At 41.4% G+C, this 24,530-nt stretch overlaps 1 protein-coding gene, 2 non-coding genes and 1 pseudogene across 3 annotated transcripts; all 4 read left to right on the top strand.

Moving 5' to 3' along the window:
- Positions 1-8,266: 8,266 nt before the first annotated feature.
- LOC101712730 (TLC domain-containing protein 4 pseudogene) lies at positions 8,267-9,090 on the top strand (annotated as a pseudogene).
- A 3,451-nt stretch (positions 9,091-12,541) lies between these two features.
- On the top strand, positions 12,542-17,400 carry Rps3a (ribosomal protein S3A). The gene is made up of 6 exons (XM_087205720.1): positions 12,542-12,679; positions 13,388-13,491; positions 13,856-14,043; positions 15,890-16,098; positions 16,957-17,066; positions 17,215-17,400. Exons 1-6 carry the CDS (start codon positions 12,618-12,620, stop codon positions 17,334-17,336), a joined length of 795 nt encoding a protein of 264 aa, XP_087061846.1. The 5' UTR covers positions 12,542-12,617; the 3' UTR covers positions 17,337-17,400.
- Positions 14,711-14,783, top strand: LOC147829458 (small nucleolar RNA SNORD73). The gene has a single exon (XR_015449082.1). It is a non-coding gene; the product is annotated as a small nucleolar RNA SNORD73 (small nucleolar RNA).
- LOC147829457 (small nucleolar RNA SNORD73) lies at positions 16,345-16,413 on the top strand. The gene has a single exon (XR_015449079.1). It is a non-coding gene; the product is annotated as a small nucleolar RNA SNORD73 (small nucleolar RNA).
- Positions 17,401-24,530: the final 7,130 nt, after the last annotated feature.

Raw genomic sequence — 24,530 nt, 5'->3', positions numbered from 1 at the left:
CACTTTTTTTTCTTGTCCTTTCCTTTCTTCCTCCCTCCTCCTTAGTTCCCCTTCCCATTTGAACATTCTTCCCATTTCCCAATATCCATTGTACATTTCAGTCCTTACTTCCACTAATATTTCATTATTTTTTATAGCTGAGTAATATTCTAAGCATTCTAGGGTGCTGAGCCAGGAGGATAGGAAATTTGAACTTAGCCTTGGAAATTCAAAGAGTTAGCAAGACCCTGTTTCAAAATAAAAAATAAGGGGCAGGGATTTAGCTCAGTGGTGCCACCACCTGCCTCAAAAGCACAAGGTCTTAGTTTGATATCGGGTACCAAAATAAAATAAAATAAAATAAAACAAAAAATGAAAAAGGGCTGGGGCTGTAGCTCAGTGTGAAGGCCCTGGGTTCAGTCCCAAGAATCACCAAAAGCTGAGTTTTGTTGTTATGTTTTTGGTGTCACATCTAAGAACCTATTGCCAAGACTTCTATTTTTTTTTCTGAGTGTTTTATAATTTTACCTCTTATATTTAGGTCTTCAATCCATTTTAATTTTTGTACATGGTGTGAGGTAAGGGTCCAACACCCTTCTTTTTCATGTGGCTATCTGGTTGTCTCAACACTGTTGAATAGCTACTCTTTCCCCCATTGAAATTTTGACATCCTTATGGTAAAAAACAGTAAAAAAATCAGTTGATCATCAGCACATGCATTTAGTACTACATATTTTGCACTTTATTTGTTAAGTTTATTTCTAGGTTTTTCATCCTTTTGAACTCTATTGATTTTAAAAATTTTTTATTGTTTTTTTTTTCTTTGGTACTGGGAATCGAACTCTGGACCTTGAGCTTGTGAGGCAGGTGGCGAAACCACAGAGCTAAATCCCCAGCCAGTGGATGCTACTGTTAATAGGACTGTTTCTTAATTTCACTTTATGATTACTAATTGCTGGTATATAGGAATATGGTTAATTTTTTACTTTGATCTTATATCTTGCAACCTTGTTGCATATATAGATACAGATATATTAGACATATAGATATATATATATATACATAGATATACATGTATATTTTTTCAGTCCTGGGACTGAGCCCAGCTATCACCAGCCCTCTTTTATATTTTATTTTGAGGCAAGGTCTTGCTACATCACTAAGTTGCCTGGGCTGGGCTTAAAATTGAGATCCTTCTGCCTCAGCTTCTAAGAGTGCTGGTATTAGAGGAATGCCACCACCTCCAGCTCTATTTGCATCTTTGAATAAGGGTTTTTTTGGTGGACTTATTTCAATTTTCTATATTTAAGATCATTTCAACTGCAGACAAATATAATTTTATTTCTTCAGTTCAACTGGATGCCTTTTTTTTCTTCCTAATTTCTCAGGCTACAATCTCCACTATAATGTTGAATAGAAGTAGTGAGGGTGATATCATTGTTTTTTTTTCCCCCAGATTTAATTTATTGAACTATAACTGACCAAAATTATGTATATATTGAGGACATATAAAGTGATGATTTGTTTACACTGTGATATGACTGCCACAGTCAAATCACCTATCATTACAGCCAGCTTCTGTGTGTGTATGGTGTGTATTGTGTGTGTGTGGTGAGGACACTTAAGATTTACTTTCTTGAGCCAGGTAGGTTGCATGACTGTAATCCAAGTACTAGGGAGGATGAGGCAAGAGGATCATTGCAAGTTTAAGGCCAACCTGGGCTACACAGTGAGTTCAAGGCCAGTCTGAACCACATAGCGAGACTGTGTCTCAAAAAAAAAAAATTTACTGGGCCGGGGATTTAGCTCAGTGGCACTGCGCCTACCTCATAAGTGCAAGGTTCTCAGTTTGATCCCTGGTACCACAAAAATAAAATTAACTTTTAGTGAATTCCAGGCATACATAATACATTATTACTGTATAGTCATATGCCATATATTAGATCCTAGAACTTAATCATCTTATAACTGTAAGTCTGTATTCCTGCACCAATATCTCTCAATTTTCCTGTTTCTGATCTTAGGAAAAAGCCATTCCATCTTTTATCAGTAAGTTACTATTGGCCATGGGTTTGTTAAGTGGTTTTATTGTGAAAAGGTGTTTGAATTTATCAGTGCTTTTTTTTTGCATCTGTTGGAGACAATCATGTGTTTTCTTGTTTGTTTAGCTTTTTCGGTGCTGAGGGTCGAGACCATGGCCTCATACTACCAAGCAAGTGCTCTACCTGAGCAATATTCACAGTCCTAGATTTTTTATTTTATTCTGTTAACCTATTTATGCTAAAGATTGAATTTTTTGAATTTTTGCATGAAATTCATGTCACCTAGAAAAATTCAAGGATAAAGAATTTTAAGAGAACACATTTCATTATGTTCCATTGTTATGGGTATTCCAAAAGTGGATCACTAAGCATTGAAGGGTTAATATGGTATATTCATCAATCAATTTTTTGATTTTTGGGTATTAAACCAATCTCAGCTTCCTGGGATATATCCCACTTGATCATGGTGTAGAACTCATTTTATATGTTGTTGAGATCAGCTTGTGAGAATTTTCTTGAAGATTTTTACATCCATATTCATAAGACATATTTGTTTGTAGTTTTATTTTTTCTAGTATCTTTGGTTTCATTATCAGGGAATTACTAGCTTCAGAAAATCAGGAAGTGTTTTCTCCTGCTATATTTTTTGGAAGAGTTTCTGAATGTTGCTGTTCTCCTTTAAATATTTGTTAGAATTTGCCAGTGAAGCCATCTGGCTCTTTTATTTACTTATTTTTTATTTTGTGTGTGGGAGGGATAGGATTTTTAAAAAGATTTCTAATTCAGTCTCTATTTAATTTTTGTGTGTATATTCAAATTGTCATATCCTTTCCCCCTGTCTTATTGTTTTTGTTCTCTTTTGTTTTTGTACCTGGACAGGGACCTGAACTCTGATGCTTGTCTCTGTTTCTTTTTTTGAGACAGGGTTTTGTTATGTAGTCCAGGCTGGTCTTGAACTCACTATATAACCCAGGCTGGCCTCAATCTCCCAGAAATCCTTCTGCCTCAGCCTTTTAAGTGCTGGGATTACAAGTGTGAGCTACCACACTCAGCTTTGATGTCTGTTTTGGTAATGTTTTTACAGGAATGTGTCCATTTCATCCAAATTATCTCATTTATTGGCATATGGTTGTTCATAGGATTCCTTTATAATCCTTTTAAAAATTTCTATAATGTTAGCAATAATGTCCATTAGTTTACTTTTTTTTTTTTTTTTTTTTGGCGGTGCTGGAGATTGAACCTAGGGCCTTGCACACACTAGGCAAGTGCTGTACTGCTAAGATACATCCCCAGCTTCTCCTTATTTCACTTCTGAGTCTAGTATTATGAGTTGTTTTAATGGTCAATCTAGCTAAAGATTTGTCAGTTTTACCAATCTTTTCAAAAGACCAGCTTCTGTTCTCACTTATGTTCTCCATTATCTTTTGTTTTATTAATTTCCTCTCTAATCTTTATTATTTCCTTCATTCTACTTTAGTCTGCCCTTCCTTTTTCAGCACTTTGTTTGTATGTAATTCAGGCTGGTCTTGAACTCACAGACTCCTCTGCTCCAGCCTCCTGAGTGCTGGGATTACAGGAGTGCACCACCACATTTGGATTTTTTCAGCATTTTAAAGTGAGAGGTTAAATTCTTGATTAAAAGTCTTTTTCTCAAAAAAAAAAAACAAAAAACAAACCACCAAAAAAAGTCTCTTTTTGTGGTGCTGGGAATTGAACCCAGAATTTCCTAGATACAAACGTTCTATCACTGAGCTACACCCCCAATCCCCATTTCTTCTTTATTTTGCTTTTTTTTTCTTTCAAGACAGGGTTCTTGCTATTCAGGCTGGCCTTAAACTCACTACATAGCCCAAGGTGGCTCAAACTTGTGCCAATTCTCTTGCCTCAGCCTCCTGAGTGCTGGGACTATAGGCATATACCACCACACTCAGCTTTTCTTTTTTCTAGGAAAAAGCAGTTTAATTATGCAAAGTTATGCTCAGAGTGAGAGGGATCATACCAGCGGAAAGGAAAATGGTATGAGTGTTGATATGTTGGGTTTAAGAATTTGAAATGTTGCAGTGGGTTTAGGGAACCTCCCATTGGTTCTTTCAGAGCATGATTGACAGCGTGCTGAGTCATATCAGCTTTGTCGACTGTGCATGTCCTTTCCCATTATTCACTGTTATAACTGGATGTATGACATGCAGTCCATATAGATGAACCTTCAATTAGTTCCAAGTGAAAAACAGTTACTAAAAATCATACTGGAGAATCTGGTACATACGCATCTAGGTTTGGGACTTCAGAATCTTCTAAGGTGGGCCTAGGGGTCTTTTTTATCTCTGCTGCTGGAGTGTAGGCCTTAGGACAAAGGTCAGGAGGTTGGTCCTGGGGCTTTGCCCAGGCTTGAGTGGAGGGCAGTGGTCTCATAGATCCAATTGTGCTATCTGTATTATTACTCCAAGAGACCTGGTCCCTGAAAATCTTTAAGGGTGCTAAGGGAGGAATGTCCATTTTCCCATAGCTGCTTCCTACTCAATAGGGGCACCAGCCCTACCTACCCAGAGACCATGAAGCTCTTGTCCTCTGTGATCTAGGGGCTAAGAGAGCTATATGCCTCCTCCAAGGAGTTCTTGATGAGCTGTAGATATGGAAGTGGGTTTTAATCCTTGGCTTGGCTCATTATCTGAAATTTAATGGCTGTTAAACAAAAAGAAACAAATTTGACTAAGAGATTAAGTATGCATGGTCCAAGCAGTAAGACTATGAGAAGCATTAATAAAGGCCCTATCAAGGGAAGTAAGTAGGATGCCTTAGTTACTTTCTCATTGCTGAGACAAAATACCTGACACCCTTAAGTTAAAGGAGGAAAAAGTTTATTTTTGCTCACAGTTTGTAGAGATTTCAGTCCATTGTTGGCTGGCTCTAAGGCAGGGTGGCATAGCAGAGGGGTGGTGCAGAAGAGAAATGGTCCATGACAGAATAGGCAGGAGACAGTGGCAGGAGACAGTGGCAGTGGTGGCAGCAGCAGCCTGCCTTCCACCTCTTCTTTTTTAATCCCATTCAGGCTACTTGCCCTTTGGGGAGTGCCATCCACACCCAGCATGGGCCTTCCATTATCCACGCCCTTAATCCCAGTATCACACACCTCATGGTCCAGCCACCACCAAAAGCCTCACCTATGAGTGCATGAGGCTTTGGGCAGACATCTAGGTACAACCCTTAACAATGCCCAATTCTAGATTTTTGATCAGGGATTGCTCCCCAGGGCTCAGATAGTTCCTGGTAGATCCTAGAAGTGTGGTCAGCTAGCTTTTGTGCTGCATCTCTCACTGTTCTAGATTGGCTGACATAGAAGCAACATTCTTCTAGAAACGAACATAATCTCCCTTTTTCAGCAGCTAGGAGGCCTAGTCCCCTATGGCTTTATAGGGCTACTGCTACCAGTGAGTCTACTTGATTCTGGAGGATGACAATGTTCTGGGCAATTTCATCTAGGCTGTCAGGTTTTCAGCTAAATGTTAGAATTAGGAAAGGGATATGGTTAAATTTAGGGCTCTGTGCAATTAATTACTATTATCTCTTTGAGAAACAATTTTTGAGCCACCAAAGAGGATCCCAAGAAAGATAAGAACAAGCCAAAAGAGGTCATTTTAACTTGAGGTGAGCATCTCACAAGTGAGTTGTAGCAGGCAAAATAGTAGCAAAACTTGCTACATAAGCCATACAAGGAGAGACCCTGTTTCCAAGAAGGGGCTGATTTTCCCTTGTATTCAGTGGGAACAAAATGGTTTACCTATTTGGCACACCAGGTTGGTTGGTATTTTCTGAAAACAAACTTGAGGCCATCCACTGGTTTGCAGGTGTATGAGGTTTGTAGTCTCTCTCCTTTGTTTTCTGGAGCCTTGGGTGGTTTGGCTTTTACCCTGGTGAATCTAAAAAATACAGTGGCACCTCAGTTCATGAATTTAATTCTTTCCACAATTTTGGTTGCAAACCAAACTGAAGGAGAACTGAATCAAATTTCTCCATAAGGTGAACATTGAACCTAACCATTGAATTTGATTCACTTCTTGTCCAATTCAGTTTGCATCCAGCATCATGGAAAGAATTAATTTCGTGAACTGAAGTACCACGGTATAGGGAGCTAGGGTCCATGGTAATAGAAAAAGACCTAGAAATCACCTGTGAGAGGAGACTCCAGCACCTCAAAACAGGTAACAACACTATCAAAAATTGGACCAACAAACTAAACAAAAAGCAGAACCCAGGTACTAGATGATAAAGTTTTCCAAGTGCTTCTGAAAACGGGGACCCCAGACTAGCAGCATCATCTGAGAATTTGTAAGAAAAAATATTCAATCTTTGTGGTCAAACTTGAGCTTGAAAACCAGTCCTTCACCCTTAGCTGTATAATTGGGGGAAAATCATTAAATGCATCAGTCTTCTTTCCTCCTTTAGTAATCCTTACTGTAGCTGTAGCACTGTGAGTGTTAAATGAGACTTAAGATAAAGTACACAATTCTACTACTGGGCCATGGCTTCCATAATGTTAATTTTCTTTCCCACTGCCAAGATCTAATAAAAGCTCCTACCTATTTTCTCAATATTGTATTGTCAGGGTAACTACCAGAGGCTTAACTAACCTTAAACCACTTCTCATATTAGCAATTATTGGGAAGGAGAAATGCAGAAACAGGAATAGTAGGGCTGGGGATTTAGCTCAGTGGTTTCACCGCCTGCTGTGCAAGTGCGAGAACCTGAGTTCCATCCCTGGTACCAAAACACCCCCCAAAAAACAGGAATAGAAAAAATGTGGTTGTGTGGTATTTCAGGAGAGAAAAAGAGAATTTCCCTTTGAGCAGAGTTTTCAAGTTACTCAGAACAATTAGTTACCAATTTAAAGTATCACCCTGTGGGGCTGGGGTGCATATAGGTCACTGGAAGAGCACTTACGAAGTTTGATGTATTCTGAAATTTTTAAAAATTCATTGTATTTTATTTTTTGTGGTACTGGAAATCAAACCTAGGGCCTCATGCATTCAAGGCATCTGCATTTTTCTGTTCCATTTTATTCTATGTGAAACTTCCTCCCCCTTCAGATTGAATCCAAAGCCTTGCAGGTGCTAAACAGCATCTTTGAGCAAGTAGTGCATGGCTGTAATTCCAGCATATAGGAGGCTGAGCCAAGAGGATGGCAAGCTCAAGGCCAGCCTGGGCTACCCAGCAAGACTCTTCTCTAAACAAACAATGAGAAGCGGTTGAAGTTATTTAAGCCTCTGGTAGTTACTTTCACAATACAATACTGAGAACATAGGTAGGAGCCTCTCTATCTGATACTTCTAAATAATGTTGAAGACCCCAAAACCTGGTCTCACACTTCCTGTCTGTTATTCAATATAACTCAATTAAAACTGACAGTTGTATCATTCAACAGAACAGTCAGCAAAATGCTGACCTCTGAGAAATCCCTTAGATTGCCAGTGTTGTCAGGAAAACTAGAGAAAGCTGACTTCATTAATGCCTCCCCTGTGGCTTTCACTCTTGTGCAGAAAGAGGAGCCTTAGGGTCTATAACATCCTCCACTGGTAAAGTTTTAATCTGGTGAACTGGCCCTCCGAGTAAACTCAGTCAAGGTTACAGAACACATACAGAGAGTTTATTAGACTCGGTGTTATATTTAGAAGCCCTAGTCACTAGTTTTCACCAGTCTGCAATGAAATGAAAAAAAACAAGGCCTATAATTTTCATAAAGCTGATTTACTCCCTTAACTGGACTGACTTTTTAGCCTGGTGTGGTGCCACACACCTATAATTCCAGCCCTAGGAAGGCTGAGTCAGGAGAAATGCCATGAATTTGGGGCCAACCTGGCCTCTACAGTGAGTTCAAGGCAAGCCTGAACTATGTAGTGAGACCTTGCCTCGAAAAAGAAAAAATGAAAAGATGTGATAGTAAATGGCATTTGTTTTCTGGTTTGTTTTATAGTTTGGTGACATTAAAAATTGCAATCTTATTGGTTCCTAAAATTATTCTGAAAATCTGGACTGATTCACCAAAGTCCAAAAGATGACTGGTGTGATTTAACCCCTTATTTATTCATTCAACAAATATTTTCAGGGGCTACTGTGTGCTAAGAGATAGGGAACAATAAGAAAAAGGGTGCTCCCTTGTTGCTTTTCCTGCTTCTGCTGCAGTGAACTGTTGCTCCTCTGTACCCTCCCTCAGGGACAGACGATGGTGGACTAAAAACTGTTGATGAAATATGGATACCAACACCAAACAGGTCATCAGCACTCTTTGTACTAGCTTTTTCACCTTCCAGTTTCTTTTCCACTTTGTAAATTACTGGTTTTCTGCAAAAGTTTCTTCAGGTTTTAATAGTCTCAGCTTGGAAAAGAAGATTGAATGGAACTCAAGGGTAGTATCTACATGCCATTCTCTGGTGGTTGGGATTTTGGGCCTCTTATATTTTCTTCTTTGATGAGGCTACTAGAGCTGATCCACTTTGGGGTGATTCATCACTTGTGAAACTAAATATTGCTACTGCTTCAGGCTACCTCATTTCTGATTTGTTGATTCTCATTTTCTATTGGAAACTGGTGACACATTTTTCATAATTCATCATTGTGCAGCACTGTATGCATACTGCTTTGTACTGAAATATCAAGTGCTGGAGTACATTGCAAATTTTCGACTGCTTGGAGAGCTTTCCAGCCCTTTTGTGAATCAGTGGTGGTTCTTTGAAGCTCTGAAGTATCCAAAGTTTTCCAAAGCTAATGTTATCAATGGAATTCTCATGTCAATGGTGTTCTTCATTGTGCAAATTGTTGTAATACCTCCTTTCTATAGCTTCTTGTATTCCGTGAATGGAACAGAACCCTACATCAGGCTGGGATTTGTAATCCAGTGTTCCTGGATCTCTACTTGTATTGTTCTGGATGTGATGAATGTCATGTGGATGATCAAAATCTCTAAAGGGTGCATCAAAGTCATCTCTCTCATCAGACAAGAGAAAGCCAATAATAGTCTTCAGAATGGAAAACTTGATTAAAGGTGTGGTTTGTCAAACACCTTTGACTAGATAAGCAATCTTCATTACTACCCAGCATTATATCTACTAACAGGATGAATTGGCATGTTCTTGTGCTTCTTTATGAATTATAATTGTTATTCAGGGTTTTGTTGTCATATTTTCTTCTTTTTAGAAGAAACTAAAATTTAGTCTTTATTCCAAGATTTTCTCTTTTCTTCTGCATTATAAGCATGGATAAAATCTTAAAGTTTTAAATAAAAATTATACAGTGGTGAATCTTTTCAGAAATCTCGTAGTCTGCATTAGTATTTTTCTCTGTGGAAAGATGACTGTGATAATTTGGTGCACTTGGTGTGCTGCCATTTTTGCTGAAAAGATCGGAACTATTTTTAAATCTGTAAATAACTCTGAACATTTCTTTTGTTTGTTTGGTTTTGGTTTTTTGGTACCGGGGATAGAACTCAGGTCCTTGCACTTGCGCAGCAGGCGGCGAAACCACTGAGCTAAATCCCCGCCCCTCAACATTTTTTTGTATTGTACTTTTTTCTTATGTCAACACCTATGTAGGTTTTTATTTCCAAATTGTTGACATGATCTTTTCTCCAGACTATTAAAAGTGACATTTTCTATTTTAGATATGCAGTCATCTACTAGTGATGAAGTATTTTACTCATTTTTAGGAATTTTCATTGGTTTGATCATGGAATATACTTCTTGGACTTTTTAAGATTTTTTTTTTTAGATGTCACTTATTTCTATGTTAGCATTTTATCACCTTATTTCTTTTTATTTTGCAGTAAGGCTTAAGGCAGATATTGTGGACCTCCTTTAAGGATGAGATTCTTCTAAGAATTCACATTGATAAATTACTAGGCTAGTGATGGTGAACCTTTTAGAGCTTTCAGTGATACAGGTACTGCAGCATGTGCAGCATAGGTTTGCCACCACTGGACTAGGCTAATACTGTTGATGAGCTCTATAAGAAAAATCATTTTAACGTTGTTGTCTGCTTCTCTTTTATTTTTTCTAAGAAAAATATATTATTTTTATGCGTAAAATCTCCCGAGTTCAGAACCTGATGTTATCAGTGGTCTTCTTATGCAGTATGTTTTGTCATGCTCCTAAAATAGGCCTCTTCTGGACCAGACCAAAATGACAAAATAATCAGTATTCATGTTTTACTCAGTTTACATGCACACTTGCTTACTCAGCACTCTGAGTGCTTTGAACTTCTGTCTTTCTTAAAAAAGCAGGAAAGAATAAGGTAATTTAATCCAAGCATTCTGGTTAACAAAATTACTGTCTTAACATAAAATAAATGACTGTGTGTGTGTAAAAAAAAAAGAAAAAGGCTGCTGTCTGTACCCTCTTACTTATAGTGAGAAAGGGACTTGGTCATTGTAGTGTAGTTTCTAACAAGTTCAGTAGCACTAGGTCTCCTGGAAGCAGGTCCAGGAGAGTCTCTCTGTCTGGGGAACCAAGCTCCTTTTGAAATAGGAAAGGAAGCTGAGCTGTCTTAAAAATGCAGAGGCGTGTGCCTGTCCACGAGGGAGGAGAAGGGAAGCCAGGGAAGACTGTTTAGTCCTGGGCATGGCAAGTAGTTTCTAGATGGCTGTAGGATGGGTACCTTGTATTAGTCAGCTTTTCCACTGTTGGACAAACTATCCATGACTAAAGAAAAGGTTTAATTTGGCTCATGGTTTCAGGGGTCCAGTCCTTGGTCAGCTGGCTCCAAGGCAGAAGCTTCATGGAAGAAGACCAGGCAGAACAGATGCTTAGTTCATGGCCACTGTTAAGCTCAGCAGGGCATGGTGCCAGAAAGGAACTGTCTGATGTGGTCCAGATATGGACCCCAAAGTCACACCTCCATGACCCATTCAGACACCCCCAGAAGTGTGCTTTACTGACTCCCTAGGTCAGTGGTGGTGAACTTATAACACCCGTGCTGCAGCGGGTTGTTTGTATCAAAGGTCTAAAAGGTTCACCATCACTGCCCTAGGTAGATCCCCAAACCATCAAGTTGACTTTAACTGTCACACCTGGGGGCCTTAAAATGTGGTGAAGGAGCTGAAGGAAAAGCTTGGTGGTAGAGCACTTGCCTCACATGAGAGACCCTGGGTTCTATACCCAGTGCTGCAAGAAAAAATATAAAAGAAAAAAATGAATAAATAAAAAGTGGTGATGGAACTGGAAGTAGGCCAGCTAAGAATGTTTTTTCTTTGCCTAGCATGAGCTAGGCAGGCTCTCTACGACTGAGCTACATCCTCAACCTTGACTTTTTTATTTATTGTGGTGACACTTAAAACATATAAAATCTCCCAGTACTCTGGGAGGTTGAGATACAAAGATCACAAGTTTTCTTTCTTTTTTTTTTTTTTGGTATCAGGGATAAGACTTGGGACCTTGCAATTGCGAAGCAGGCGGTGGCACCACTGAGCTAAATCCCGGCATCATTCTGGGTATTTCTGAGATTTTTTTTCTCTCTCTCTCAGGGCCTTGCATGCTCTTAGCTTTATAGCTTGTGCCCTTCTTGTACTATTCTCAGCCATTTGTATCCCCCCTCCCCCCCTCCCCCCCTCCCCCCCTCCCCCCAATACTGGGGATTGAACCCAGGGCCTTTGCAATGAGCTAGCTACAGCCACAGCTTGCTCTATCTATCTGTCTGTCTGTCTGTCTGTACCGGGGATCGAACTCGGGTCCTTGTGCTTGCCCAGCAGGCGGTGAAACCACTGAGCTAAATCCCCGGCCCCATAGCCTCTTTTTAAATTTTTGAGACAGAGATCTCACTAAGTTACCCAAACTAGGCTGGAACTTGCAAAGAATCCTCTTGCCTCAGGCTCCTAGAGCGCTGCGATCACAGGCGTGGGGCGGCACCATGCTGGCTGGGTGCAGGTTTCTTTATAATCTGACTGGAAATGGGACTTTTGTTCATTTTCAGAATAAGGCATTTTAATTTACCACAGCATGTCTACCCCACAACTATAGTTTTCACAATAAATATATTTTTTCAAAGAAAGTTGTTTACTTTTTTCTGTACCATAATTAAGGTTTATAATTTAAAAAGAAAGATTTAGGGCTGGGGATTTAGCTCAGTGGCACGGCTCCTGCCTCGCAAGCGCAAGGTCCTGAGTTCGATCCCCGGTACCAAAAAAAAAAAAAAAAGATTTAAAAGCTTGCTGGGGAATTGGTGACTAGGGGTTGGTTTCTACCGTCGTCACAGGTTTCACGTCGCCCACGCTGGGCTTGAACTCACGATCCTCTTGCTTCAGCCTCTGGAGTGCTGGGAGTACAGAGTTCAGGTTTAAACGAGGCCGAGTGGCGTCTCTTTCTTCAGAAACTTTCAGCCTAAGAGAAAACAAGTCTGCAACGCAGCGCGGCCTCCGGACACGCGAGGGAGCTACCGCAACTGCCTTCGCAGCCGTGTCTGTTGTCGCGATATTCTTCAGACCGGAAAGGCGAAAGGTGAAAGGTCACGTAGACGGCGCGCCCCGCCCCTCCCCGCCCCTCCCCGCCCCGGCCCCATACGCCTAAGTTCTCGCGCGAGTTATAGTTCCACCCTTTTGGCTCTCTGAGCAGCACCATGGCGGTGGGCAAGAACAAGCGCCTTACGAAAGGCGGCAAAAAGGGAGCCAAGAAGAAAGTGTAAGTGCCGATTGCCATAAGTCCCTGCTTTTTGGGGGTCCTACGGGAGTCAGCGGTGGGTTCTCGATGGCGGCGTGCACCAGACGGCTAGGATGCAATCGGATTGCACGGGCCGAGGATGGTCGGGGCACCCTGGGCCGCGGTGGTTTGGCTCACAGGGTTGCTACGTCTCGGTGGCCGGCTCCCTTGCCTCGACATTCGCGGGTCCGCAGCGTGTGAGGCTTGTGGCCGCCCTATCTCGGGGCTGGCGTGTGCTGTGTTGTGGGCTCTCGGGTCGCCTAAACTTAGGCTTTTTACTGCCACTCTTAAGAGCGGGAGTCTAGGGAGTCACTGTCCTTGTTCGTTCGGGACCCCGTACCTCGCCTCTTGTAGGACCTGGGTTCCTCCTTGGCAGGCTCTCAGGCGGCCATTGAGGGTGTTAGTTACCAGGTAATGGCTTCAGACTCGAGGACATGCTGCAGTGGGAGGACCAGTCTTCGTGGAGAGAAATCTTTAATTTCAGAGGATCGGGTCAGGAGAGTGAGAGAAGAGGAAGAGGTAGCTTTAGACCTGCGGCCCTCGCCTTACTGCGAGAGAAAAACCCCCCGCATTAAGTTGCCAGTTAATAGCGTTTAATGTTAACGGTGTTTCAATAAGGTAACTTTAAGAAATCGCATCAATACGTTCTTTGCAATGAAAACTTAAGCATTTTTTTTTTTTTAAATCCAGGGTTGACCCATTTTCTAAAAAAGACTGGTATGACGTGAAGGCACCGGCTATGTTCAACATAAGAAATATTGGAAAAACACTAGTCACCAGAACTCAAGGAACCAGTGAGTATCTTATATTTGGTCTATTTTTCTTAGTTTGGGTTATGTGTATTGTGGTAAGCATCTTGGTCAACTAACTATTGGTCCTGTGGTGGGAGTCTGGAAATTTCAGCTCTTCCTTGCAAATTAGGCTTTTGGAGTGCTTTTTCTTTGTATACATGGAGAAGTAAGACGATGCTTTTAGAATTTAAGAAAATGTGGAATTTTGAACATAAATGGATGCTGCCAATAAGTCATTACTGTCTAGATGAATTTGATGACAAAAGTTACGGACTTTATAATTTTAACTTCAGTTGATTTGCCTGACTTGAAATCTAGTCTGTGTTTATGTGGTTCCTATTAACAAGGCATGATTATTGTTTTGTAGAAATTGCATCTGATGGGCTCAAAGGTCGTGTGTTTGAAGTGAGCCTTGCTGATCTGCAGAACGATGAAGTTGCCTTTAGAAAATTCAAGCTAATTACAGAAGATGTTCAGGGCAAAAACTGCCTGACTAACTTCCATGGTATGGATCTCACCCGTGACAAAATGTGTTCCATGGTCAAGAAATGGCAGGTGAGACCAAAAGTCCTCTTGGAGAGCTTAGAGTTTGGGGTGTGTGACCAACGATGGCATGGTGTGGAAGGAACCTATCCTGGAGTGGAGATTTGAATTTCATTTTAAGAACTTGATCTCTTGGTGTCCTCTGATTACTCTGGGTTTGGCACTCCTGAGTATGCATCGTTGAACGTTTACATACATGCTTAAATCGAAGCCAGGATTTTTATTGGGTGTTTTTGGCCTGTTGGAGGTAGGTGAACAAGGCAGTTTTGCCTGTCTTCAGAATATCTTGGGATCTCAAAATCCAGTGAATTTATGGTGAAAGGGTAGGCTTGGGCTTGCTTCCTTTCTCTCCCTCTCCCTCCTCCCCCCTTCCCTGAAAATCAAGGCCTTGCTTGCTCAGGCTAGCCTTTGTATTACCTGTGGTAATAGAGCATAATCGTGGCAAAGCCTCTGTTGGGGTTGAACATGGCTCCTTGGAAGGTAACTTAAACTTGCTAAGACTTTGTCTCTTGATGTGTAAAATGGAAATTAGTACTTCAGTTATGAGGGTGAAATAAATGCATGTTAACTTGATTGGCATGGTGCTTGATGCAAAACAGTAAACTCATTTTGGAAAATAATTACATCAATTCCTATGTGTCTTTGTAATCACCTCTTGGTGTTATTTTTTTTATGTGGGAATGAATGATGACAAAATGTTTCGGTCCCAAATGATACAAAGTGATTATACCGTTACATTTATTCCTGACATTCCTCTGAGGTTTTACGGTTGCATTCTTGAAAGTATTTGGTTATAATTGCAGTGAAATGTATTTTCTCTTTTTATGGTGCTGGGGATAGGATATGTTCTTTGTTTCGTTTTGTTTTTTAAGATATGGTCTTGCTGTATAGTTCAGTCATTCCTTGAACTTTTGGCAGTCTTCCTGCTTCAGCCACCCGAATGCTGGGGTTACAGGCGTGTGCTTGGTTGATATGTTGATTTTTTTAAACTCCGGGATATAATTTGCAAAATCTAAGGAAGACAGGTTTGTTTTTAGCCTTAAGATGGGTTCTTTTAAATTGAGGCAACCCATCAATTATGGATTTTAATTATATCGTAGCTGTGAAATTAAATTTGGAATTCTTAGCATGGCCTCAGTGTAGAAATACTTGTAAAGGAGTTTTTAAAAATATACATTTAGGGCCGGGAATTTAGCTCAGTGGTTTCGCCACCTGCTGCGCAAGCGGAAGGATCCGAGTTAGATCCCCGGTACCAAAAAAATATATACATTTAATGATATAGCAGTATTTAACTGTTCACAGTACTTTTTGTTAAGATGAAATCATAAGTGTGGATGCTCATAGGGTAGTGTCCCATGATCCAGCCTTAGTACCTATTTCCTTTTGTCTTGCCTGGTTCTGGTGAGGAGTAGCTACTAACAGCTTATGTCCCCTGTACATAAAAAGATGTGGTTGTGGATACAGCTGAGAGGACTGGGTGTTTCTATGCTGAATATGAGGGGTAGTGAGAATGGGGGGTTATTCATTTCAATGCAGTTCTGTAAACTAGATATATAAGGAGTATTGATATTAAGCTAGGCATGGTGGTGCATGCCTATTCTAATCATTGTTGCTAGTTTGAGGCCATCCTGAACTACATAATAGGACTGTATCTAAACCAGGTGTGGTTGTGCACACCTGTAATCCTAGTGGTTGGGAGGCTGAGGCAGGAGGATCATTGGGAGTTTGAGACCAGTGTGGGCCACATAGTGACACCCTGACTCCAAAAAACCCCTAACTAAATAATAGGATTGTGTCAAAAAATATTTTTTGGTAACATTAAAATCTGTTATATGTGATACTATCTCTTTCTGTCTAGACCATGATCGAAGCTCATGTTGACGTCAAGACTACCGATGGTTATTTACTTCGTTTGTTTTGTGTTGGTTTTACTAAAAAAAGGAACAATCAGATACGGAAGACCTCTTATGCTCAGCACCAACAGGTCCGCCAAATCCGGAAGAAGATGATGGAAATCATGACCCGAGAGGTGCAGACAAATGACTTGAAGGAAGTGGTAAATAAGTTGTAAGTGTTCTTCCTTTTTACAACCCAACTCTGAATGGCTAATTATCCCTGGGATGAATGAAGGCATCTGAGACAAGGTGGAATCAGACCTGTGTTTAAATCTTTTCTGAGAATCCCAATTAAAAATTCCTTTAAATGAAAGTTAATTGCTAAGTAACTTTAAGTTGTCAGAGCATATAGTGTGGCTTGAAGGACAGGAGATGTTCTGGCTTTAATTAGCCAAAACTTCCCATAGTGATGGATGGGAATAAGTGATGAAAAAATGTTTCGGTCCCAGTTGATGTCCACTGATAACTGTTACATTTTTCTGATGTTCCCATGCAGTATTCAGATGGCCAAGAGGTTGTAAGGGAAAAGCCATAGTAAGGCTAGGACTCAGAAGACTTGGATACTCATTTTGTTAGTAGGTGGTTGTGTAACTCAGTCTGTTCCCCACCTATAAAAGTGACAATAATAGTGAAGCTTTTTTTTTTTTTTTTTTTTTGTACTGGGGATCAAACTCAGGTCCTTGTCCTTGCGAGGCAGGCGGCAGAACCACTGAGCTAAATCCCCAGCTCAATAGTGAAGCTTAATATGAGGGCTTCTGGGGGTAAATGAAGTGTTGCATGTGTAGATGTATTCTAAGGCTTTCCATCAAAGGGAAATTGCTTTATGGGCATGATGGTGCATGCCTGTAATCAGTCCCAGCTACTCAGTAGGTGGAGGCAGGAGCATCACAGAATGGGCTGGGGATGTAGCTCTGTGTTGCCCGTTCAATCCCCAGTACCCACCCAAAAAAGAGATGCTATATCTTATGTGTAAGAACCAGAAGATTGGTTTTGATTTTTAAACTCACTTAACTGTCACTGTGGTTTGCAGGATTCCAGACAGCATTGGGAAAGACATAGAAAAAGCTTGCCAGTCTATTTATCCTCTTCATGATGTCTTTGTCAGAAAAGTAAAAATGCTGAAGAAGCCCAAGTTTGAATGTAAGTGACATAAGATTCCTGAAAGGAAAAATGATGGGACCAAATACAAGCTTTTAAGGACAAATAATGGCTTTTTTCCATTCTGTCCCTTGTATTGAAGATCATTGTTTCCAAGACGTAATATAACAAATTTTTTTTCCCCTTTCAGTGGGAAAACTCATGGAGCTTCATGGTGAAGGTAGTAGCTCTGGAAAAGCTACTGGAGATGAGACTGGAGCTAAAGTTGAAAGAGCTGATGGATATGAACCACCAGTCCAAGAGTCTGTTTAAAATCCAGATTTTTAATAGTGATAAATAAAATCCTATTTGTGATGGCTTGCTTCTGAAGAACATAGCTTTTAAGTCTAATGTGGTGAATTGGATAACTGATTTTTTTCAGTAAGTTTAGGTAGGTGGTAAATGGTTCTGAGCCTTTTGGTTGGTTTTTGGTATGGGGAATCAAACTTGGGACCTTGCACATGCCAGGCAAGCACTGCACCACTGAGCTACATCCCCTGCCCTTTTTTGGTTTGTTTCTCAGAGACAGTTTAGGTGAGAAAACCATAGATTTTCATTACTCCATCTGTGCATGTTAGTATTCCATGTTTTCTCTGTCCCCGGACCCTGCTACTGTAGTTCAGGCTGGCCATGAGCTCATGTTGGGCCTCTTGCCTCAGCCTCCCAGGTGTTGGGATTACAGGGTTTTTGAGCTTTTTTACAGATTTTATCCATTACATAGTTGAAAATGTACTATGCTATTTTATGCTGTAGTGATCTGGAATTGTTACATAAAGGATAAAGGTTCCCATGATGGTGGTGGTACTTTTTTTTTTTTAAGTAGGAAAATTTGGGCCGGGGATTTAGCTCAGTGGTCCAGCCACCTGCCTTGCAAGTTCAAGGTCCTGAGTTCAATCCCTGGTACCAAAAAAAAAAAGAAAATTATTGAGCGAAAGAAAGCTGCTGTCTTAAGAAGGGGGTGGTACTTCTTTACTTAACCTTTTTGGAGCATGGTGCTGGGTCTTGGTGTGGTAGAGGACATCAAGTGGCTAAGTTTTTTGATGGTTCTTAAACCATCTGGAAGTCTTGTTAAAAGTTGGGCTCTGCCCTCAAATTTTTTTTTTTTAATTCTTTTATTGGTACATTGTAGGTATACAACACAATTACATTTCTCATTGGGAATTGTACCTTTACATAATGCATCTTGGTTTGCCCTCCAATTTTGATTTCCATAGTTCCAGGGGTGTGATGGTGGTGAGCTTTTCAGAGATGAGTGCCCAAACTGCAACCCAAAACCTACTTACTGCACAGTGCCAACACTGCAGTCAAAGCTGAATGCTGAGGTTTCCATTTAGGGAAAACTCATGTATACATTAACATATTTTAAAAGAAAAATAACGTGTCCCATAGATTTGTCACCACTGTTCTGGGGTGCAGGCTGAAAATTGGCATTTCTCACAAGTTTTTAGGAAATAATAGATGGCCCGGGAAAAACATGAAGCATGGCATCAGACTGAAAAAAATGAGAACTATGAGCTTGATTTAAAAAAAAACCAGGGCCAGGGATTTAGCTCAGTGGCACTGTGCCTGCCTCACAAGTGCATGGTCCTGAGTTCGATCCTCGGTACCCAAAAAAAAACATACGCAAATATGTTTGCCTCTAGCAACTACACAGTGCTCAGACTATTGGGCCTAAGTGTATTACTAGGCACCTGCACGGTGAAGCTGAATCTTGAGAGAAGTAGTCTATAAACTCATGAGGGTTTTTTTTGCTGCCCACTACCCAGTATGTCCTCTCCCAGTCACCCATTCTGTTTCATGCATTACCTCAGGCCTTCAACTTTCCTCATCTTTTAAATTTTTATTTTACCCCTGCCCCCAAGCTCCCTCCTCTCCCTATGTAGAAAAGCTTTTCCATCTATTTTCACTTTTTTTGATCCCTTTCTCCCTTGTTCCCCTTCCCATTTGAACACTTTCTTCCCATTTTCCAACATCCTTTATACATTTCAGTCTTTATTTCCACTTTGACTTTCTCACACCAGAGAAACAATGGCAGTATTTAAACGTGTGTAGGATTTATTTCCATCCATGTAGCTAGAAATGTTTGAAGTTCATCCTTCATGGCAGATTAGTACTCCATTGTATAAAAAACCCCACATCCTTATCTTTATCCACTTGTCAGTTGATGGGCATTTGGGCTGTTTCCAAGATTTAGCTATTGCAAACTGCTGCTTTAAACATGGTGTGCATATATTGCTATGGTGTGTTGCTTTCGGGAAGATACCAGGAGAGAGAGCTGGGTCAAATGAAACCTCTAGTTATATTTTTGAGAAATCACACTGGTTTCCACAGTGGTTGCACCAGTCTACACTCTTCACCAACAGTGGAGAAGGGTTCCTTCCCCCCCCAAATCCCTTCAGGATTTGTTACTGGTTGATTTCTTGATAGCAGCCATTCTTTCTGAAGTGAAGTGGAATCTCAGTGTCTAAATTTGCATTTCACGAATGACCAGTGATATTGAACACTTCATATATTTCTTTGCTGTTTCTAATTTATCTGAGAAGTGTCTTTCACATCCCCATTTTTGCATTGAAGACTTCTAAATTTAATAACTAAGTTCAGTAGCATAGCTGGATACAAAGTCAACACTCAAAAATCAATAGCATTCCCTATACACAAACACAGAAATTAGGGAAACGGCACCCTTCACAATAGGATCTAAAATATGAAATACCTAGGAATATATAATGAAGGAAATAAATGACCTTTACATGGAAAATTACAGTACTCTGAAAAAGGAAATTGAGGATATCAAAATGGAAAGAGACCCCTTGATCTTTGTTAGGAACCAATATAGCAAAAATGGCCATATTTCCAAAATTGTTATACAGACTTAATGTAATCCCGGCCAAAATACCAATAGCATATATCACAGAATTAGAGAAAACGAACCTTAAATTTATTTGGAACCAGAAGAGACCTAGAATAGCAAAGGCAATTCTGGGCAACAGAGGCAAGGCGGGGGGTATCACAATCTCTGAGTTGAAATCATACTACAAATTGTGATAAAAACGGCATGGTTAAAAAAAAAAAAAAAAAAGGCATGGTACCGGCCAAAAAACAGACCTGAGGATCAATGGAATAGGGTTGGTGCAGAAACAACTCCAGACACAGTCACCTTACCTTTGACAAAGGAGCCAAACACCCTCACTGGAAGAAAGCTGCTTTAATAAGTGGTGCTGGAAAAACTGGCTGTCTCCACATGACAAAGATTAAAACTAGATCCCTAACTTTCACCATGCATGAAACTAAAATCAAAATGGATCAGAGATCTAAATGTTAAAACAATCTGCTGGAAGAGAGAACAGGTAGAATTGAAGACATTGGTGTAGGCAAGGATTTTATGAACAAAACCCTGATCGCACAGGAAATATAAAGAATCAACAACTGGGATCTCATTAAAAAGCTTTTGCACAGCAAAAGAAACAACAGAGTAAAGAGACAACCCACAGTGTGGGGAAAAAAATCAATAACAAATGCTGGCGGGGCTGTGGGGGAAAAGGAACCCTTCTCCACTGCTGGTGGGAGTGTCGACTGGTGCAACCACTGTGGAAATCAGTGTGGAGATACCTCAAAGAACTAGAGGTTCCATTTGATTCAGCTATTCCCTTTGGTATCTTCCTGAGTTAATTATATACCACGGTGATATATGCACACCCACATTTATAGCAGCACAATTTTTAATAGCTAAATCTTGGAAACAGCCCGAATGCCCAACAACCAATGAATGGATAAAGATGATGTGGTGTTTTTTTTTTAATAAAATGGAATACTACCCTGTCATAAAGAAAGATAAGCTTGAGACATTTCTAACTAAATGGATGCACCTTGAGACCATAGTCTTAAGTGAAATAAATCGGACACACATGTTTAAATACTGCATTGCTTCTCTGGTGTGAGAAACTGAAAATGGAAATAAGGACTAAAATGTGTAACAGGTATTGGGAAATGGGAAGAAAATGTTCAAATGAGAAGGAGAACAAGGAAAGGAGGGGGAAAAGAAGGAAGGGACAAGAAACAAAAAAATGGAAACAAAGCTTCTGTACATAAGATTGAAGGGAGAGTAGGAGAATAAGAAAAAAAGCAAGATATACCACAGATAGGTACAAATTACCTATGATGGATGTTATGTACAAAGAAAAAAACCCTGAGGTAATTCAACTTTAAAAGAGGAATGGTTTGCTTTGGGTCCCAGTCTTGAGGTTTCAGTCTATGACTAATTGGCCCTATTGTTCTCCCTGGGTTGGAAATCATGACAGGAGTGTGGCAGAGAAGGCCTATTCCCTTTGTGGCTGTGTGAGAGACCTGGGATTCACAGTTGCCTTTGAGGACACAACTAGCGGCCTAAAATTCCCGCAGACCCCACCTCCCAGGAGCTCCACACTTCCCAGTAATGTCTTGCTCTGGGAACTGAGTCGTTAACACTTGGGGCTATGGGGAACATTCCAGATCCAACCATAGCAAGCGGTACCTGAACGCTTAGAACCCCAGTTCTCTCCCCCTGCAGTGCCACAAGCACATGCCGGGTCCACAGGGCCCTCACTCAACAGAGAGCCCCTAGGTCAGTGATGGCAAGCCTTTCAGTTTTCAGGGATAACTGCTGTGGCACGTGTGCCACAGGCTCGCCACCACTGCCTTAAGTACCTGGGCCTGACTCACAAATAGCTCAGTAATTAAAAGCTGTACTTAATCCAGCATGCTCTTGTGGCTGTCCACCCTCAGCACCAGCCATGAAAGTGAACCTGGTTACTGCTCAGCTGGCAGAATCCAACACCAAGCTCCGGGATCTAACCCATCGATAACGCCCTTTGACGAACCCTGTATTTTTGCTGACTCCTCGCTGTGGCCGGTGGTCTGTCTCTTAAGAGACAAGACATGTAGCTCAGCCAACCCTCTCTAGGACTGTGAACTGTATAAGTCACCACCTCGGTCACTTGTGTTGATGACAGTGGTGGAAATGCCAGTTCCCTGATGACATGCCTGGATTCAAGCTGCTGGTCAGCATCTCCTGGATTGTCCTCACAATGGCAATGCATCCCAGCATGGGCTCAGCACACAGGAAAGAACTTTCTCATCCATGGCAGTCTGTTTCTTTTATCTTTCTTTTCCATACATGACAGTCTTGATGACTCTTGTGAAAGCTGTACCATTTATCTTGAGGCAGAAGAAGCCTTATTATGGAGGGCATCACCCCTGACTATCCTGGACCTTGGGCCCCCTCCAGGGCGACACTGCTGCTGTCACATTTTGAGGTTATGATGTTGCTCTTCCACTCTCATCTGACTTTGGACATGAAGTTGTAGCTCTTGAAACGAATCTGTTTTCTGTGTCTTCTGACCACCTGGTAGCCTTTTGTCACAAAGGCCACTAAGCAATGAGCCAAACGTGACACTGTTGAAGAGTATTTCATGCTTCCCACCACCCACAGATCTCTGCCATAGCTGAGCATGTAACAGGCTTCCAACTAACTGGGACACTGTGGTCCACGCCTGTAATCCTAGTACTCTGGGAGGCTGAGGCAGAAGGATCACAAGTCTAAACTTAGTGAGACCCTATCTCAAAAATAAAATCCACAAAAAGGAGTGGGGATGTAGCTCAGTGTCAAGGACTGAGTTCAACCCCTCATATCAAAAAAAGATGAACCATGGTGGGGGGTTAGCTCATTGGTGCCACTGCCTGCCTCAAGAGCGCAAGGTCCTAAGTTCGATCTCTGGTACCAAAAAAAAAAAAAAGATTAACCATCTCCATTGCCTCCTGATTAATAATCAGAAAAAAAGGTGTGTGTGAAACGGGAAGAGAAAGAGCACAACTGTTGTGGCAGTAAAGCAAACAATGCTGGCACCTGGAGAAAAAAGAGGAACAATGGTTCCTAGATCATAGCTTCTCAACCTTGGCACTACTGATACTTTACTTACCACTGTGAGGTGACTGTCCTGTACACTGTAGCATGTTTAGCAATGTTGCTGGTCTCTGCCAATTAGATAGATGTGACAGAAATGTCTTCAAACATTGCCAAGTATCCCCAAAGAGCAGACCTGCCCCAGCTGGAACAACTGCCCTTGACCCCAAGCCACTACCTCTATTGAGTGGCAGCTGCAGTGAGAACTTCCACTGGGTTTGTCATTCCTGTCCACGCACTATGGGGAAGAAAAACTCACGTAGACTCGGCTGGTCCTAAGCTAAGCTGCTGTGTCCCCTGCCATTGGCAGCAGCTCCCGTCTGAATGGATATAGATACACAGACCAACACAGTTTCATTCAGCCTGACTTCTGAGGTCTGAGTGACTTGAGTAATGTCATGTATAGCAACTGAACGTACAGTTATTGGTGACACTGCCCTGGGACTTACCTAATGTGGTGATGATATGTCAGATTTAGCAGTAAATCCTGAGCGCAAGTGGCTTTTGCCCTGTGAGTTGTATTTTTGCATGTGAAGACAACAATGTGCTATGAGATAGAGGTCTCTCCATTGAGCAGAGGCTCTTTTTGGCCTGTTTATTTTTAATTTTATTTTTAGCTTTATGAGACAGAATTTTGCTATGTAGTTCAGGCCGGCCTTGAACTATTTAGTAAGGCTGGCCTTGAACTCAAGGCAATCCTGCCTCAGCCTCCTGAGTGCTGGGGGATTACAGGTGAGTGCCACCACGCCCAGTTTATCTTTAATCTAATTGCGGACAGTGACATCAAAGGGTAGTATTTCAGTTTAAACTCCCTTGCACCTCTAAATACCTCACGGTGCCTACATCAGGCAGACTACTGGCCCTCTGGGGCTTAGTCACACCTGGCTGACTGGGATCTCAGCTGGAGAGAGAGACTGGGATCAATGCTGAAGGCTGGCTTCATCGGCTGCTTTGGGTCTGACTGAGAATGGCCATCATTAGATGTTGTAGGAGATGCCCTGTCCAAGTGGCTGGCCGTCAGAGGAGCATTTCCTGTAGAAGCTCAAGTTCCGTCCACAGGCAGCAGGCTGAGGAGTGAACTGCACTGTGAGGAGGAATCCTGCCAGACCGTGTGTCCCTGCACGTTCCTGCTGAGTATGCCAGGAACACAGGCCCTCGACTGCTCTTTGGCTGGGCCCTTTCTCAGGGCTGTGCTGGCACCCTTGTGAGCAACCTTTGAGGATGAGGTAATGTCTCTCCCAAGAAAAAGCAGGCTGCTTCTACTTGCTGTAAAAGTGGTGAATCTTAGCGTTGCTCTCCTGTAACACAGCCCACTGCACAAGGGGCCCTTTGTATCACCTTGAGGTTTACAGGAACAGGAAGCTGACACGAACACGAAGCTCAACTATGAATTCTGCTGGAAGTAAGTTTGTTGTTTCTACCCAGCAGCTGGTCATCTGCCAGGATCCACGAAACTGTGGCTGGCTAACTTCTAATGCAAGCTGGGTAAGACACCAAGCACTGCCGGGCGTGGTGGTGCTCGCTGTGAT

This window comes from Heterocephalus glaber, unplaced genomic scaffold, assembly GCF_053883595.1.
Source record: "Heterocephalus glaber isolate CG9 unplaced genomic scaffold, H.glaber_assembly_v1.0 deba00000613, whole genome shotgun sequence".
NCBI classification, from domain to species: domain Eukaryota; kingdom Metazoa; phylum Chordata; class Mammalia; order Rodentia; family Bathyergidae; genus Heterocephalus; species Heterocephalus glaber.
This window is presented reverse-complemented; position numbering and strand designations above follow the sequence as displayed.

Excerpts from the sequence above, each read along its gene's own strand:
- Rps3a (XM_087205720.1), top strand. The coding sequence starts at position 12,618 with ATGGCGGTGGGCAAGAACAAGCGCCTTACGAAAGGCGGCAAAAAGGGA. Across the intron at positions 16,099-16,956 it reads AAGGAAGTGGTAAATAAGTT|GATTCCAGACAGCATTGGGA; the intron begins GTAAGTGTTCTT and ends TGTGGTTTGCAG. Across the intron at positions 17,067-17,214 it reads GAAGAAGCCCAAGTTTGAAT|TGGGAAAACTCATGGAGCTT; the intron begins GTAAGTGACATA and ends TTCCCCTTTCAG.